We start from the raw sequence: 18,566 nt of genomic DNA, 5'->3' as shown, positions 1-18,566 counted from the left end.
CATACTGGGACCGGCTTGGCCAATGTAGTGGCTCAAGGTCTGCTTTTGGAAGTTCCCAGACTGAGCTTGGGTACCCGAAGTCCACTCACTTCCTGTCTCCTTTCCCCACCCTCTTGCTTCCTGGGATGGACCTCCAGATTACCCTGTATGTATAGGGTTCTTGTGAGGTTTTTGTGCTGGGGGGCGGGGGAAACGTGTTCTGACACGAGACAAAAATCATTGTGCACATTTCTCTGGTGGCTCATACCATGCACTTGACAGAGGCTTAATTTGGGTAGAGGAGCTTTGGCAGCCTAGAATCCCATACTCTGCAGAAAGTATCCATCCTATTTTCCCAGGAACTGAGATATACATGTCCATCCCCCCAGTAAGGGGAGTGACCTGGTCTATCTCTATTAGGGACGCCCTCAGGGGGAGTTGACTTCACCAGGATAGAAAAATGACAGGTCACATCTGCATGTGACACTCAGCAATCCTACAGGATGTCTCAGTTTATAAACAGCTCCTTAAAAAGTGCCTGTAGAATGGCGGGAAGCGGGGTCAGGATTATGCCTCCTTCATGGGACTTTGATCCAACCTCTGGAGACCTAGAGACCAGAGGCCTGCACCTTGTGGCTCGGGCTGATTTCAGTGGACTGGACCTGGACGTTGGGCCCGGGGCCTCTGGACACACACACACAAAAAAAAGACCCAAGGGATTCTGCCATCATCTTGCCCTGTTTCTCTTAGTCCACTTTCTGCAAAAGCCCACTGTTGGACCCTCTATGGTAAACAGGAGAGAACTGAAGCCGTGTTCCGTGACAAAATTCTGAGGGGCATTTTGACAGAAGTTTACAGGTGAGCTTCATGGCTTGTGCTATCAGGGGAGACCTGTCTCAGGTGGACCCTGCATGGAGGGGCCCGTGCACCTTGCTGCATGACCAGCAACAGCAGACCTGCCTCGCCAGGTCTGCAGACCCCTCCTCTGAGCCAAATGGCAGAATTTGATCAGAAACACCAAGAGGAGGTGGAGGGCCCAGAGTCTGGGCCTGGGACTCCTCAGTTACTTGGTGCTTTCTGTGTCTAGAACACAGCTGTCTGGGAGTGTTCACATCAGCAAACAAGAAGATGGACCAAGTACCACCTGCCCATGATCACACGTGGGGACAGTGCAGCCTGGTTTGGGACAAGCCTGGGTCAGAGAATACAATCTCCCTGAGCTGGTTCCCACAGAAATGAGGCTGAATTTCCACCACAGGCATTAAGAACAGGGGTCTAGGTAGGAGAAGGGCTAGATCCAGGGGTTTAGCTAACAGTGACGTAGGAGGGTTAACTTCTTAAGATTCCGTGGTAAGATGCAAACCGGGGGGACCCAAGGGGAACTTCTGTACTCTCTGAATGCAGGCCCGAGGCAGACGGGCTGGGGCATGTGCTAGGATGGTGGACTTCCGGCCAATTTCATGTCACCGCTCTGCCACTGAGCAGCTGGATGTTTTAAGAGAACAGGGTGAAGTTCCCTAACCCTTCACCTCAACTCCCCCACCTGTGACATGGGGTTGTTGGAACCAGCCAGTGAGCTGTTAAGGACTAGATGCATGACAGAGGCTTCATGTGGTAAATAGAAATGGGAGGCTACATTGTACAATCAGGACCTGCCACTCAAACCACCCAACTGTCCCCTCAGGATAATTCATCGCAATTTAATGGCCTGATCATCACCCTGTTCTGCCTGCAGGGGGCTAGTGGATGTCTAGCCCACTGCTTTCTGAAGGGGCTCGAAACACGTGGGGGGACCAGGCATCTTGCTGGCACCCCAGGGCTGCAGTCTTGCCCCTGAGTGTGGGTACTGGCCTTGACAACTCTACCCCCAAGTTAAATCAATGGGCTTTCTCGGGATGGATATAGACATTCCATGTAAACCTTCCTATGACCGGAATTAATTGGGGATGACATAAGTGCCCATCAAGACGGGATGACTTAGGAGTCCACCCCCATGGGCTGGCACCCACCCAGTGAATGAGGCTGGACAGGTACCCGTGTGGACTGAGCTCTGTAATGCTCTGGGTGAATCTCTGCATGCAGGGTGGGCTACAGCCCCTGACAAATGCAAAGCAATCGAAGGTGTGTATTTACATATCTGTAGGAAACAGAGGTCTAGAAGGGAAGAGTTGGGAGTCTGCTATCCAGAGCTGTGTCCACTAGCAATATGGACAAGTGAGCGCTCAAAGTGTTGCCAGTGTCACTGAGGAACCCAATGCTTCTCTTGTGGTTCACTGACGTTGAATCTGCACTGCTGCCTGACAGGTGCCAAATTGGATGGTGTAGGGAGGCAGGTCCAGAAGGCAGCAGAGGATGGATGGCCAGGGGGAACTATTTTTTGTGGCCTGGCTTAAGAAATAAAATCCTGTATTGTACTAGAAATATTCTCCAAAAGTGCTGGCTGGTTCTGGGCTCCACATGTGGGAAGGCCGAGCCCGTAGGAGCAGGGTGGGCTCAAGTCCTGCTGCTGTGGGGCCTCCGCAGGTGTCTGAAGACTGCAGGGTGCTTTGGCCAGAGACCCAGCTGCATTCTGTTGAAGGGTGGCAGAGAATCTGGTGCCTGAGGCCCCTTCTAGTACCTCTATGAAAACCTACGGGCAAGGGCCACCTGCCCCCTTGGCGCATGTGTCCTTCCCAGAACCTCCTTGCCTTGGGAGGCCAAAGAGGTTTCCCTACTTCCATTTTTAACTGCAAAAAAACATGGAAAACTCCCCACCCTGAACTTCAAGTCCAGGATTTTGCCAAGTGGGACACCAGGGCTTCTGACATGCACCTGACTGTTCTACTGGGTGGGAGCTGGCCAAGGTCATTGCCCTTGGAGAGCACCATAGAGCTCCATGGAGCCTGGGGAACCCGGATTGTGTCCTACCTCTACGTTTTTGTGTCCTCACTATAAGCACTTGTGGGAATCCTTTCTCATGAGTTGTTCTGAGCCTGTTTATCTGCCGATTCTGAGAATCAGTAAGAATTGAGTGGTCTCAAAACTCAAAACATCAAGTGAGACCTGATACTTCATGATGGCTGTCATTTCCCGACTCCCACCACTCCTACCCAGAGCGCCAAAGATTCCTGAATTACATCTTCTGGGAAGTCCCCCTGTTGCAGACACCCATGGTACCTTTTGATGCCTCTCCCTTTGGGTTTGAGTATTGCTGATTCCTTGAGGTCCCAGCAGGAAACGGTCATCTGAAATCTCTGCCTGGGGTCTGATTCCTAAGTGCTCTGAGTAGCAGCCTGTTCTGAAAGTCTGAGAGTATCTGAGAATAATGAATAAAACGTGATCGATGCTACATCCTGAGTCTATCCACCCTCTGCCGCAGAATCTTGGACCACATGGACATGGATTCTCTAGGCTGGAGGGGCTGCCGGCTCCCATGCAACCCGAAGGTCACGTGGCAATATCTGCCTTCCTGAGCACCGTTCCTGACCAAGTAAATAATGATGGCTAAATCAAAACCAGGCATGTCCCTCTCACTCAGAGCACTAGCCACACCAGCCTTCTCTGCCTGAGGGCTTTTCTGTCAGGGTCTTTGTCTACATGATCTGAAAGTGGCCCCTTTAGAGAAGGCACCTCTCCGGTTTATCCAGACAGAAGCCAGCTGGTCCCTCTGAGGGCCAGAGAGGGGAGGCAGGTGGCTAAGGATCACTTGCCTGCCCCTGCCACATAAATGGGCTGCTGTCAAATGTTGGGCTTTCTGCCTTCTACAGAAGTGTCCCAAGTCCCAGACTAGATGAAGGGAAGGTGTAAGAAGCACCAATTTGAGAAGCAGGTGCTGCTGTGCTTTTGTGGAATGGTCCTCTTGGAAGAGGAGAGTAGAAACTTGACTCTGCCTAAAAAATAAAATAAAATGGACTCGACGTCAACCCAGCTGCCTTAGTGCTGATGAGGCCTGGTGTCCTAGTGTCTGGTGGCAGGGGGAGGGAGGGGGCACCCAGAATGGTGGGCCATGGACCACAGTGCCATTCACTCAAACCTGAATGGCATCAGCACCTCTAACTCTGGGCCAGCCCTCACCCAGCCCTGTAGGGCCTGGGGTCTCCGTAAAAGGGACTGGCTAACTGTTCACGGAGGTCCTACTGCCTGGACACTTCCTATTCTAGTTGGTTGATGCCTCAATCTTGCTCATTTGTATCCCAAAGTGCCCTTCCCCAGAGGGTATACACAAGGCAGCTTTGCAATTGGGAACTAGGTTTAAAGTCCTAGAAATGCAGACACTTAATAGCGACCTATTTCTGAAGACCTATTACAGCCCCTAGAAACAGGCTTACATACCTTTGTTCACCTCTGAGCCTCATTTCCACACCCTGTAAAATGGGGGCACTGGTATGTATCTCATGGGCTTGTTCTAAGGGTCAAATGAGCCAGGATGTGTCGGGCTCTGAGAACAGCACCTGGCACGTCCTGTCAGAGAAGCTTTCCTCGAGGTCCCACGGAGTCCTCAAAGGTCTCCGGGAGGAAGGTTCTATTCAGTGCCGGCTGCTGGCTGGAAAGGAAGCAGGGCCACTGGTCCCCGTGCTTCAGGGTCACAGCAAGTGCAGCCTGGATTGTCAGCCTAGGCGTTTGGACTCCAGTCTTGGCATTGGTACCGAGTTGAATGTGGTGGTGGCTGATCTGATAGTCACTGGGGACACGATGGCCGTCATCTTTGAAGGTGACTCTCTTGGTCAACAGCAACGCTCTCCACGATTTTAATGCAACCCATTTGGATGACAACTCACTTATTAGCACAAAACTAGCTGGTCTATGACGATGGGTGGGCCAGTACCCTAAGCTCTTCTGATAACTCTTCTGATAACTAGAAAAACCAGGGGAGAGTTGATCCCAGGAGACCTTAGCCAGTCACACCAGCAGGACCCACTTGAAAAGGCTCCCGGGCCTCGAGGAGGGGCAGCTGCTGGTGATGGAACCAGTGTGCTGGGGGCTGGCCAGGGTGGAGGCTGGGGTGGCCTCTACGGCAGGCGGCCCCGAGCATCCCAAATACATCAGCGTGGAGCCCTCAAAAGCCCAGAGACCGAGAGCAGGAAAAATAAATAATTCACTTATCTCTGACCAAGTTTCTCCTTTGATCTCACCCCCCATCGCTCTTCCCCCACCCCTTCCCTGATTTTTCTTTCCTAGCTACCTTCCCTTAAAACTTTTCTTAAAATCCTTTCCTCCTTTTCTGTTTTATTTATGTCCCAAACAGCTCTGGAAGCCTGACGTCCCTGATGAATTGTTGGGGTTGTTCTGTTCCAAGATCCTGAACTGGCTGGGAAGGGGGCAGGGCGGAGGTGGGATGACATCCTCTAAAGAGGCAAGGACATGGCCCTGCCAAGGGACATGCCGTGTAGACACGTGTGAACATGCGTGTAGAGGCATGTTGCTGTGGGCACAACCACGTTCCCAAAGCTCGGGCTGCCCCCTGCTCCTACGAGTCTGTGTGTTCGGAACCCACATAGGGATGAGGAGAAAGATCCTCTCTGTCTGCCCCTCCTCACTGGAGGGTGATCCATTAAAAAAAAAAAAAAAAATCACATGCTGACTATGTCCAGAGCTCTGGGAACCCTAGATGGCCGTCGTGACTCGGCTACAGCATAATAGCTACTGTCTAGAGAAAGATCATGCCAAGGTCAAAGGCTCTGGGCCAGACTGCCCAGGCTCAAGTTGTAGCTCATCCATTCACTAGCTATGTGACCTTAGCTTAAGAGAAAGGCTTAACCTCTGGGCCCCAGTTTCCCATATGTAAAGTAGGGTAAGAAGGCCTGGGTCATGGGATTAAATGAGCTAACACTGCAAAGCACATACTAGCCTCCACAGAGAGCCAAGCACTTTTCTCAGCTGTTAGCAGGCAAGATGGCCAGAAAAAGCCCAAGGAATGGCTAAAAGAAGTATATAAGCTAGTCAGAAGCCTCAAGAGCCTGAGAGTAAAATCAATTTGTAGGTGCAAAGGTCCTGGGGATGAATTATTCAAGGAATTAAAATCTACCATTAGAGCGTGGAAACTCAAAATGCAGGAAGCACAATGAGACTAGAGCTGCTGGTAGCAGAGTGTTGGATGCTAATGGGAGTTTGGTCTTTGCCCATGTGGCATTGGGGAGCCCTTGGGGGGTTAATGCAGAGAAGTGGGGAGAGGACATTTAGAAGACCTGAGTGGCTAGTCCTGGGAATGGGGACTGGAGAAGAGGCTGGGAAGGCAGGAGATGGTTGGAATTGTCAAGATGGGAGAGGACAGGGGCTTGGGGGAGCACGGCTGCTCCCCTCTCTGCTTAACAGACAGCAGTGGGGGGCTGTGGGAGGAACTCTACCAGAGTTCAGGAGCCTCGTGGAGGAAAAGCCGAGGCAGCCTCCCAAGTCTGAGCATCTGGTGCTCGGTACCCCTGGCTGCAAGGAGGGTGGCAGTGTTCTTGGTTGTGCCAGGAAGCGCAGGCAATCCTGGAGGGGCCGAGCTCGTCTTGCATGCCTAAGCAGACCAAGGATGGACGGCCAGACAGAGCAATGACCAGGCTCCCTGAGCGGGAACTTGAGGGAGCTGAAACCTGATGTGAGGGGAGATCGACATCTTTAGTGGCTCCCGAACTGTGCTGCTCGTCGGGATTCTTAAAGTGTTAATGCTCGACCTCCATCCCAAGGCATTGTATGAGGTGGGATGTGGGCACCAGGACACCTCAAAATCCCCCAGGTGACTCTACTGCAAAACTTGGGCACCACTATTTAAAAACTCTCAAGGGTCAGATGGTGGGCCAAAGTGATGAGGACCAATTTTAATCCCCAACACCACCCTGTGAAGGTGGTTCTCACCTGTCCAAGGACAGGTGGTCACGTCTGTACCTGGCCATCTGACCCAGGACTGCCATCTTACAAACCCTTCAAAGCTTCCCATGGGGCTCCAGGGAAGCAGAACTAGAGTGGCCCTGGGCAGAGGTCCCCAGGGAGGGTCATTGCTACCCGCACGGGTACAGATTATAAGCTTCTCACTATTGGACTCACATGGGTTGGTGGCGAGACACACTGGATGGGATCCGAGGACAGGGGCTGGCATCAGGCACGGCTTCCTGGGAAGGCTGCTGAAGACTCTTGCCTCAGATTGGGACTTTATCTGAGTGACTCCTTAACCAAGCTCCGACTCCCCTCAGCACGTTCTGTCGAGAGCACAGACAGGTTGGCTCCCGGCACTCCCCGGTGTGGCTTCCTGTGGGAGAAGCCCCTCTCTCTCCCTGGCTCAGGTAGTGGGGGCCGCCACTGTCCTGTAGTTACTCCGAGTGTTGTTTCCTCTCGGGCCAATTTGCACCAGACTTGATGTGCCCCTGAGGTTTCTAGGGGAACTTGGAGGGTGTCTAGACTTTTGGAAAAGGAAGCAGTTATGGAACATGTGATCCCTGGGGTCTGCCCCCGTGGAGCATCCGGAATCATGCAGGGGGACAGCCACAGCGACCTCTGTCACTGTCCAGTTGACTGGTCTGCACAGTTGAGGATGTGAACTCTGGCCTATAAGTGTCTCCTGCAGAACTCCTCCTGAACATCTCTCCCTGAGCCTCATACTTCCTCTCTCGTGAGATGGTGATCGTAGTCCCCTTTCACGGGCCATTGGGATTTAGTAACTTCAGATGACAAAGGGCTTGGACCTCACATGACACTGCTTAGCACTAGTTGCTATCATTTTCTCTCCTGTGGCCACCATCTGCTGGCCGTGGACTTGGACATGAAAAGGAATTGCACAATCACACCTGAAGGGGAGGATGTGTCGTCCCCAAGGCCACCGTGAGGACCAGATAAGGTCAATGTAGACCCCATGCTGCCTCACTCAAAGACATCTGTCCTGGGAGATGGGTCAGATCCTCATCCTCACTGTGGGGTGTGGCTCTGGGCAATGCTGCCTTGCTTTGCTGCTGTTCCCTTCCCTGTAGGAGGGAGGTGACACCAAGCCCTCCCTGTGAGGCTCAGATGAGCCATGAACCTGGAATGCCAGGACTGTGACGGGGACTGTAGGCACAAGTTGCTATCTTGTGCAGAAACACCACTGAGATATGACGAAGAACCAGGTTGTAATGAGAGTCTAGGATTCTGGGCCAATCCCTAAAGCAGCTGAGTTAGTGATGGGCACATTGGCGCCTCTCCCCCTCCCTCCACTTGACTTCTCCTCCCCCTTCAGATCCCACCCCGTTTTTCCTTCCTTTCTATCCCCTGGTGAAGAAAGGACCTCATTGGAGAAGGTCCGGGCCATCTGTTTAAAATTCAGGGAAAGATGCCAAAGGCCTCCCCAGCTGGGGCCTCGCTTTCTGGTAAGGAGGATGGGGTGAATTCTGAAAATTAAACAAATCCTGGTGTCTTTGAAAGGTCACTGGCCTCTGAGGTCGGCTGTCCCACCCCAGATGGACTGCGGGGCTGCCAGCCGGAAGGAAGGAGTGTCAGGAACACATGAGACCAAAGGAGAGAAGGCCCGAGAGGAGGCCCAGATGTGACTCCCACAGGTGAGAGGCCTGTGAGCCGATGGAGGGGCCTCTCCTGAAGCTAGCCGTCCCCAGGCTCCTTTGCAGAACCCACAAGGTGCCAGAGTCTGGGGACAGTGTCCCTCCCTGGAAGAACTCACTTTCAGGGGCAAAGCCAGCGCTCTCCTCCCTGCTGACAGCAGATGGGAATGTGTGTCTGGGGCATAGAGTCCGTCCAGGGCTCTGCTGACCCTGCTTGGACCTGCTCCTTCCCTCGGGAGCTGAGGGACACTAGCAACCAGTCACGTCTAGATGTGTATGCGCCCCGGAATGCACACAGCAGTAGGGCCATGGGACGCTTGCCAACGGCTTTGCCCCTGTGTGTGTGGCAGGCCATCTGGGCCACTGGGAACCCGATGAGCCCAGGAGGTAAGAGGACCCACCAGGAGTCTGAGAGAAGGATGCCAAGCTTGGAAAATGTGCCCAGGAAACGTGGCCTGGACCACTAAGCCACGTGTGGGCCTCGTCTCACTCCTTAAAGTGGCTGAGTTAGTGATGGACGCTCTGGTCAGATGTCGCATGTCAATAGTCAGAGGTGTTGGATCCCGACTGTGACACCCACAGCTGGGGAGCTTCGACTCAACCTTGCCCCAAGCCTCGGCTCCCGATGGCTACCCATTGCTGTTCCCTGTCTCAGCCCTTAGGTCCCCATGAAGGGCCTCTGGAAATGGCCGGTGGAGTCGAGCCCCTCCCCTTCCCCGGGTGTACAGAAGGGATGGGTTGTCCGATCGGGCGGGGTGCCACCAAGTTCTGCACCACCTGGTTTTCTTGTCGGCATAAAGGCTTCTCATGTGGATGAGACGTGAGATGTGGACTTGGCGTCTGAAAATGTGCAGTCCAGCCAGGGAGGTGATGTCACCAGGGAGTCGGCCCCTCCTGGCATCATCTAACTTTGGTCTTTGTACTTGATAGAAAGGGGGGCAACCGGCAGCACTGACGCCCGCTGATTCTATCCGGAGGACTCATGGGCCTGAGTCGGCCTGGGTGGGAATCCCTGCTCGGCCACTGTGACCTCAGACAAGTTGCTTCATTTCCCTAAACTCCCATGTAAAGGGGCCTGGTGGTAACAGCCACCTCACTGGGTGGCTCTGAGGTATGGAGAAAGCAGATCCGGCAGGTCAACCTGTTAGTCATTCTGTAATGTCCACCTGTGATAATCAACTTGGAGGCTCATTTATTTTGACTTGGCTTTGGAGGATTCCAGTGTGATTGGCTCCTCGTGGGCTTTGTCAGGCTTCCAAGCACCGGGTTTCTCAGCTGGGATGCAAACCTGCCATGTGGGCAGAGTTCCCCTGGGTTGCTCAAGGTCACACTTGGGGGGGGCTTGGGATGCAAGAGGAACTTTCACACTATTCTGCTTACATTTTTCACTGTGCCGTGAGTGAAAACGGTCCTTTGACTTTGAACACTTGTCAAAAATTGACATAAGCTTGTGAGATCTGGGGGGTCAGAATGCAGTGGTTATTGGAAAGCGAGGATGACTATTGCAGATCAAGCCAACTTAGGATGACTCCAGCCCTGGAAATTGGTGCGTGGAGCTTCATGTGTCTTGTAGATCTTTAGTACCCAGAGGATGCTTTTAAAGTTGTCAATCCTTTGGGATCTCACATTCAAACCTTTACCTGCAGATTAGAGGCTTAGGGGTCATAGGAAGGGGGTGGTAAGCCTGTCCCTTTTAGCTTCCTGGGTCGATTCATGGAGAAGCGGAGGAGGCCTTGATCAAATCCCAGGTTTATATCTGAGGCACCATGGAAAAAACAGCTGTGTGAAGTCACAACCTGGTTCCAGATCTCGGCCCTGCTGAAGGACAGAAGAGGCTGAACACCTGAGGAACTTTCTGGAAGCAGGTTTATTGGCTGCAGCCCACCGTCCAGAGTGTGGCTCATGCGTGAAACATTCTCTGGACAGAGATTCTGGAAATTCTTGGACCTTTATCCCCTGGAGGCAGTGGGGAGGGGCATTCACATAACAAGTTTCTCTGTTCCATTTCCTAGACCAGACACAGGTTTCGCAAGTCTTATGTTTTCTTGGTTTTAAAAAAAAAATCTTTTTGTACAACAAGTTTGCAGATGGTCCTCAATCCATGAGGATGAAATAATCCTATAAATGTCATTTCAAAATACCAACTTCTATCCAAACAGGGAAACCCACCCATGCCACAACTGCAACACTACATTGCTCACCTTCTGAACGATCATCTCTCTACCCAGTCTAGTGTCCACTGCTGAGCATACTGCTGTCCACAATAGCCTCCTGTATGCACCTGCTCTCTCTCAGAGCAAGGGGAGGAGATATGCTCCCCTCTGGAGTCGGGGCTGATCCTGGGCCTTGCTTGAATCAACAGGGTGTGACTGTGAGGCGCTCTTGTAGGTCTTCCAGGCTCTGGGGCAATTCCAGGGGGAAGGATGTCATGGTTGTGGGTGTGAAGTTTCAGGGAGGGAGTGGACATCTCTGGAACTGGCTGGGTCTGTGTGTTGGGAAAGGCCGGGCATGTGGAGGCTGGCCTTCATCTCTCACCAGCTGCTCTTCCCAGGGTCAGGCAGGGGAGTTGTGGAGCTGGCCCCAGCCGGGCCCTAGGGAGACAGAAGGGAAAGGGAAATACAGGGTGGGATGTGACTTAGAGGGTTTTTGTTGTTTTGTTTTTTGTTGTTTTTTAATTTTGGCTTTAAGCACAGAGGGCAGTGAGGTCAGGCCTGGGGTCAGTAGGCTCCATGTGTCCAGACTGTCACCCGGATTCTGCAGCAAACCCCTCAACGGCTCCGTGCCCCAGTTCTTCCTTCTATAAGTGGAGCAAGAACCAGCCTAGCTGCCGCCTCGGGAGGCCTGGGGGACTGGCCATCACTCTCCCCCTCAGAGCGACCCAGGTCTCCACATGGCAAACTTGGGAGGACAGTGTTGAGCAGGTCTGCGTGGTGGCTCAGAGCCTGGCTGGCAGCCGAGGTCCCCAGGACCTCAGCCACCCATCTGAATGTGCCTTCGGGGTCACTGGATGGGTGGGTGGGCTGGGGGCCAGGAACAGGCCAGCGCACCGGGAGCAGAACCTGGTGGCAGTCTGCATGCCCCCTGCTCCCTGTTCCTGTGGTGGGCGCACAGCCCATGAGGAGCTGCGCCTGTGCAGGTGGCGGGAGGGCCTGGGAGTGCAGGGGCTGCGTGTTCCTCTTTCCAGGTGTTCTCCAGGAAGAACAAAGCAGGTACCCTGTTCTCATGGAAGGACACGGTTCTGGGAGACCACACCTGGGGGGGGGGGGTGCGCAGGCTTGTGCAGAACAGCCCCTCCTCTCCTGGAGATTCCGGCCGTGCTGTTAGAGAGGTCCCTGGACCGAGCTCTGAGTCAGAGCCTTCGCAGGTCCTCAGGTGGTCCTGAGCTGTGTGCATGGTGGGCAGCAGCAGCACCCATCAGCACCCAAGGCCTCCCTTATTCCCATGCCTTGGCATCCAGAAAATCCTCAGGCAGAGCAAAAAGGATGGATTGTGGGCTTTCCCCTCAGTTCCAAGGGAAGTGACCCTGATATGGAACTTGTAGAACATTCTACCACATCAGTAATCCTGCACCTCCGTGGCCAGTAGGTAGTGGGCAGGCATAGGCCGCCTCGCCCCTCCGTCAGCCCTGGACCTTGTCCTGACGCACTTGTCCTCTGCCCATGTGTTGTCCAGCCCTGAGTCTTCAGAGCATGAGCAGGGACAGTCCTTTATCCTTCTCACAGCCATGCAGTCCCGACCAGCAGCCCTTGGCCTTGTAGAATTGGTGGATGCAAAATTGGTGGGGTGCAGTGTGAGTCAGCCCGATACCGTCCTGGGTGCCTGTGCGTGTGGCCACAGTGACTGCTGATCCTTCATTCCCAATAGGCCCTGGGCCACCAGGCAGTGGGCACCCAGGACAGTAGACCAGAGGAGATGAGGTCCCTGTCCCCAGGCACCCGCAGTAGCCAGGGGACATATGAGCTGGTGGCTTCAGCACAGGAGGCTGTAGCAGGAGGGCCATGGCAGGACTGCGGTCTCCAAGTCAGACTGGAGCCTGGAGGCAAGGAGGCCAAGCAGCCTGGTGGCAGAGGCTGAGGCGGGAGGTGCCCTGGAAAGGGAGGCAGACTCCCGTTGAGAAGTGGCTTCTGTGCCCGGCAGAAGTTTGGACTGTGGCCTGGTGGGCAGCCACCGAGAGTTTTAGCAGACACTTCGTGGCATAGAAGTTAGAGTCCCTTGCCTCCGACTGCTCAGGCTACTGGAGCAGAGGGCCACGCCTGGGGCCTTCATCAGCAAAGACGGCCTGCCTTAGGGTTCTGGAGGCCAGAAGCCCAAGGCCAGGTGTTGGCAGCAGTGGCTCCTTCCGAGGGCTGGGTGGGGAGGGGCGGCCTGTCCAGCCCTCCCTGGCTGTGATGGCATCCCTCTGCCCACAGGGGGCTTTCCTGCATAGGCCTGTCCTGGGTTCGATCCCCACACACCTTTTAAAGAGCACTGGTCGCTCTGGCTTAGGGCCCACCCCAGTGACCTCGATTGACTTGATTATTGATGCAAAGAGCTGGTCTCAAGTGAGATTCTGATACCTGGGGTCAGGCCTCCAGTGCAAGATCCAGGGGCCCACGGCTCTGCCCCTGTCATCCCTGTTCTTGAGCACTTCAGACCAGTTTGGGACACGAGGAAGGACAGCTAAGTGCCACATTAGTGGTAGGAGGGTCGAGGCCTGGGGATTCCAGGAGAGGAGTTATCCCTGAATTGCAGCAGGTAGATCAGACTGGACGTGCTGTCGGCTCTGTGCAGGCCACAGGGACACTGCCTGTCCCTGCGGTTCTGAGCCACGTTGGGGCAGTTCTTGGCATCCTCTAGTGTGCCCTGCCCTCCGTTCCTGGCCCTCTGGATGCCAGCACAGGCACAGGTCTCAGTGCAGTAGAGGTCGAGGTGGGAACTGGCCAGCCAGGCTCAGGGAGTCCCAGCCTTTTGGGACCCACCAGAGTGCCCCAGCCCACAGAGTGCAGTGTGCAAAGAACAAAGCACCCTGTGAAGTGCAGGAAGGAGGGGGGCAAAGACACAGGGAGTGTGTCAGAAGGTCAAGGGGCAGTGGGGCACCTTGTACTTCAGTGCCCATGGGATCCCCGCACCCACATGGTATGTGACACACACACACACACACACACACACACACACACACACACACACACAGAGTCAGAGCAGCAGACGCCCCTGGGATGGGCTGCTGGCACTCCTGCCCTCCTACCTCGGAGTGGGGAGCCAGGTGGAGCCATGGCTCTTGGCCCTCCCCAGGGGGACTTTCTATCTGAGACCTGGAGCCAGATGGGAGGGTCCGGAACCCCGCCAGGAGGCAGCCCTGGGTGCCCGACAGCATGTGGGCTCATCCTGTGCACTAGGTGTGGCGGGGCTGTCCTGGTGGAGGGCCCCCTGGTCACTGAGGTGGTCATCCCTGTCAGTCCGGCTCCCTCCCGAAGGCGGGATTCTATGATGAAGTTAATCCTCACGTCAATCATCGGTTAATTAACAGTCCTGAGCCTCAGGTGGTGGGCTCAGCGGGAGGGCTAGTCAGAAGGTGGGCCTGGAGAGGAGCCATGGGGGGGAGTGGAGGTCCTGGGCTCACTCTGTGCCCCACTGGCTGGGGGCTCCCCCTCTTTCAGGGGTGCTGCTTTCCATGGGATTTGGATTTGTGGAGTACCGGAAGCCGGAGCAAGCCCAGAGAGCCCTCAAACAGCTGCAGGTAAGTGGGGCTCAGAGCTGAGGTCTGCGGGGGCCTCGGCAGGTGGCAGGGGCTGTTGGCCTCTGCCACTGGGGTGCACTGGTCATCCTTTGCTGCATGATGGACACCCTGGGACCCGCAGCTTCTGCAGTAGCAGATTCTGTGGTCGGAGCTCGGCAGCCCTGCTGGGTTCTGGCTCAGGTCTCCGCTGAGGCTGCAGTAGCTGCCACCTGGGTCACACTGGAAGGCCCACTAGCACTCAGGACTAGGTCTATGTGAGGATGTGAGGATGTCCCTGCCATGTTCCAAAAGGTACGGCTCATGTGCCTCCCCCTGGTGCTGTCTGGCGAGCATCCTCTGGGTCCTGCAGGGAGATCAACTTTTGTGTCCCGTGACACAGCTCCGTCAGACCAGACACGCTCCCCTCCCGAGTGTCCCCTGGGGGAGAACCCCCTACCCTGTGCACACCCCCTGGGTCTGCACAGCAGCTAAGCGCACCCTGACCTATGTGCCGTCTCCCTGGGGGCCACCACCCAGGGTCCCTGGCTCCAAACAAGCTGCTGTTCTCAGAGACCTGCCTTCTGCCTCCACTTCCCAGGGACCTTGGCCTTGGAGGCTGCTCATTTCCTGGAGCCTCAGTTTCCCCACCTGTGCAAGGGGAAAGTCAGCCCCATCTCACGACCTTGCCAAGACTTAACCAAGGGAGGGACTGAGGAGGGAGGGAGGGAGGGAGGGAGGGACTGCCATGAGGCTGCTTTGTGTGTGTGGGGGGGTGGGGGACCACGTGGGACCATGAGGCCCGACAGTTCCCAGGATGCAGGAGCAGCTGCTGCCTGATAATCTGCAGAGGAGGAGGAAGATCTGCTGCTGGCGCGAGCCCAGGGCTGGGGCGCAGCGGCCCAGTGGAGTCTCCCCGGCCTGCTCCCAGGGACAGGAGTACTGACCCCTTCTGCCACCTGGCTGAGCCTCCCCACCAAATGGCACCCGTTGGACAGAGGCAGCCCCCGTCCAGGGCGAGGAAGCCACTCCTCTGGGCAGGGGGACCCTGGCCCGGCTCCCCCTCACACTGGCTCCACGACTCCATTCCAGTGACCCCAGCAATGGTGACAACAGCCACAACCGTCCAGGGCTTCCTAACTGCCGGAGCATGTGTTTCAGGGCCCAGGCCCAGGGTCACTCGGGCCCCTTTTCAGACTCCAGGTTGTCCCCTGCACCCAGAGCTTTGGTCAGGAACCAGGCCCCGGGACAGAGGCGGGGCTGAGGCTGGGCTGGAGGGGCTATCCATGCTGGTGGCATCTAGATGGGCTCAGGAGGAACAGGAACGAGGGTGGACGTGGACCCCAGGCAGGGCCTGGGCCTGGGCAGGAGGTGACCTCACTCGGGGGAGGCCAGGGGGTCAGACTGGGTCGGCCTGGTCCAGTGCGCGGTGCCAGCAGGTCACGCTGGCCACCTGCAGAGGGGGGTCTGCGTGGGTGATCGAAGGCCGGGGGCCTGGCAGTCTGGGGCCTTCATGGGGAGTGGCTTCCTGTTTGTCTAGGGGTCTGTCCCCACTGGCAATGTGAGGCCAGGAGGCAGGGCCTGGGCCAGGCCGAGGACAGCGTCCAGCATGGCCACTACCCCCGCGGCTCTGAGCAGGCCTGGTCGGGTCCGCGCTCTCCTTGCTCTGCTCCTGTCTCGGGGTCACTCAGGCCTGGCCTGCGTCCTGCCAGCAGGCCTCACTCACACTGGGACCCTGGACAGGCACCCGGTACTCTCTGGCCTCCACGACGGGGCTACCGTCCCCATCGTCCTCCTTCAGCAGCAAGGAGGGGACAAGGGGGCGGTGGCGCTGGGCGGGAGCCGCCTTGGGTTCAGTGTCCCCACTGCGCCCAGGGCCGAGCCAGGCCGCTGAGCGGAACCTGCGCCCGGGAAGCGAGCTGAGCGCTGGGGAGCCCTCCTCAGGACCCAGGCCACCTTAGACACTGGACAGGGACGGGAACCTCATCCTTACAAATGTACAGAGCAAGCTGATGGGAGCCCGAGGGGCCCTGGGCTCATCGGGGTCCCCACCCAGCGGCCCCGATTAGGAAGCAGACAGAAGCGCGGGAACGTCCTGAGCTTTACTCCTCGGCTGGCTGACTGTGGTCACCCCCGATGACAGAGCAATGACTGCGGCTCCAGGGGTGCCCTGGCCTGTGGTCCACGGGCCAGGGTGGCTGCTGGGACTCAGGTGCAGGCTGCGGCCTAGCCATCTCTGCTGGGCAGCGTCTCGAACAGGGGTGGGGGCGGTGTCCCAGCCCGGCCCCTGACCACCTACCTCTGTGCCAGCTCACAGCTGAAGTGTCTGCTCGTCACCCTCACGGTCACTGTCCTCCAGCTGCTCCAGGATCCCGTCCACAGACGGCTTCTTCTTCGGGGCTCTGTAGGAGCCCAGATGGCACGAGAGGAGGACGCGGGGGCGGGGAGACACAGGTCCACGAGGGCAGAGACAGAGGGGACATGTGCAGGGAGGAGCAGGGGAGGTGAGGGAGGGGACATGGGGAGGGAAGGAGGGGAGAAGAAAGGCGGCATGAGGAGAGGGACGGGCAGGCCCCAGCCTCCCTGGCCTCCTCTGTCCCCCCTCTACCGCCGAGGGCTGCCTCTGTCCCTCCCCCCACCCCCACAGGCCTCCTCTGTCCCTCCCCCACCCCCACGGCAGGCCTCCTACATCTCCCCCCCACACCCCACCCCACACCCCACCCCCGCGGGCCTTCTCCTTCCCTCACTACTCTGACTGGAGGCCAGATGCCAATAGCATAGGAAGTGGCTGGCACATAGTAGGAGCTCAATAAAGCTGGGTGCAATGATGTAGAACCCAGGGACCCCAGGGACCCCAGGGACCCCAGGGGCAGTGCAGAGTGACGATGAGGAGTGGCTTTGGAGAAGCAGGACATCTGGCTTGGGCTTTGAAAAAGGCTCCCCCTGACGGAGCGTGCCACGGCCCTGATTCTCTCAAAGGCCCCTAGTAGGTGTGCAGGGGGGGGGAATGAAGCAGACAGGAGGTCTAAGTCTGTCCAGCTAGGAAGTGGCAGAGCATGGACCTGACCTCAAGTCACACTTAAGTCACGTCCTCTCTGCTTCTCAAGACTCTGGTTCTGGCCAGAGAAGAGCCAGGAGACCACAGCAGTCGGAGCAGGGGTGCTGGTTCCCTGGCCCTCCAGTTAGGAAACAGGGCAGGGAAGCTGGGCTCTGGGCTGCCTGCTCTGTTAGTCTTTCTGCTAGTCTAACCACTCATTGGTGGGCAGCCTCACTCAATTTAAGGCTTTCTTTGTACAGAGGCAGCCTGAAGAACCTCATGTGCTCCCCCTCCTCCTCCTCCTCCTCCTCCTCCTCCTCCTCCCCCTTTAGAGTCTGCAGGTGCCTCGTCCCCCCAGAGCCCTGGCCTCCTTCCACACTGGCCTGGGGACTCCCCAAGGGTGGTGTCACAGTGCTTGGCCCAGGGTGGAACGTCTCGGTGCCCTTCCAGGGGCCCAGGGGGACTGACTGAGCCACTCCCCCGTCTTACTGTCCATCACTAAAGGGGACATGGCCCTTCCTGTCCTCTCCACGCTGTGGTCTCCTTAAGCCCCTGTCACCTTCTCTCTGGGAACCCCAACCTCTTGGGACCCCTCTGAACATGTGCCCCAGGCATCTGTGACCTAAGAGACCCCACGGCCTCTGGTCATCGCCCGAGCTGGCTCAGGCTGTGAAAGGTACCCACCTGGAGCCCTTGCCCAGCTCCCTGCCCACCCTTCCCAGCCCACCCCACCCCACCCACCAATGCAACAGCCTCTTTTGTCCTGTGCACCTCTGCATCCCCACTCTGCGCCTGGCACTGGGTGGGCTCCCGAATTCCCTGGTGTGAGCGAGTGGGCTCAGGGTGGGGACACGCTGAGCTGCCCACGGGGAGGCGGAGGAGGGCCCGATGACTGCACCCTGTTGGCCGTAGAGGGGGACGGGGACAGGATGCGGCGCTGGCAGCCTCCTCCCCCTCCCTGCCACTGCTCAAGGCCAGGGCCCTGCTGATCGCCAGCCTCCGAGGTGCACAATGGCCTCTGAGATTGGATCCGTGGGCAGGTAACGGGCACCAGGAAATGGAAGGTGACGACACAGGCTGTGGCTGCCGCCCACGCTCTCGTGGGACACCCAAGCAGGTACGGGCTACATCCGGGCAGAACACACACTGACTTGCACTCGCACCCGCATCTGCGTCCCCTGCAGCTATGTCAGGCATCGACACAGAGGGCCTAGCCACGCCCGCCTCGGGACAGTGCTTCCCAAGAGGGACCACAGGTCTTGGTGACCCAATTCCCGGCCTCTGTGGGGCGCTACATGACCCAAGAGCCCCCTGTTCTGTGGCTCCTCCCAGGAGGATGGGTAGCGAGAGGGGCCAGTTCAGGAGAAATCGA

The 18,566-nt window shown here is 56.9% G+C and overlaps 1 protein-coding gene across 1 annotated transcript in view; it reads right to left on the bottom strand.

Moving 5' to 3' along the window:
- Positions 1-15,556: 15,556 nt before the first annotated feature.
- The window catches only part of LOC139705815 (probable RNA-binding protein 19), a 69,413-nt gene continuing 66,403 nt past the window's right edge, over positions 15,557-18,566 (bottom strand). Inside the window, 3 exon segments of the mRNA XM_071612728.1 lie at positions 15,557-15,610; positions 15,884-16,058; positions 16,473-16,559. Coding sequence (XP_071468829.1) covers positions 15,557-15,610; positions 15,884-16,058; positions 16,473-16,559 — 316 coding nt within the window.

Source organism: Marmota flaviventris, chromosome 1 (assembly GCF_047511675.1).
Source record: "Marmota flaviventris isolate mMarFla1 chromosome 1, mMarFla1.hap1, whole genome shotgun sequence".
Taxonomy (NCBI): Eukaryota; Metazoa; Chordata; class Mammalia; order Rodentia; family Sciuridae; genus Marmota; species Marmota flaviventris.
The sequence above is the reverse complement of the archived record's forward strand: the minus strand, read 5'-3'. Positions and strand labels throughout refer to the sequence as shown.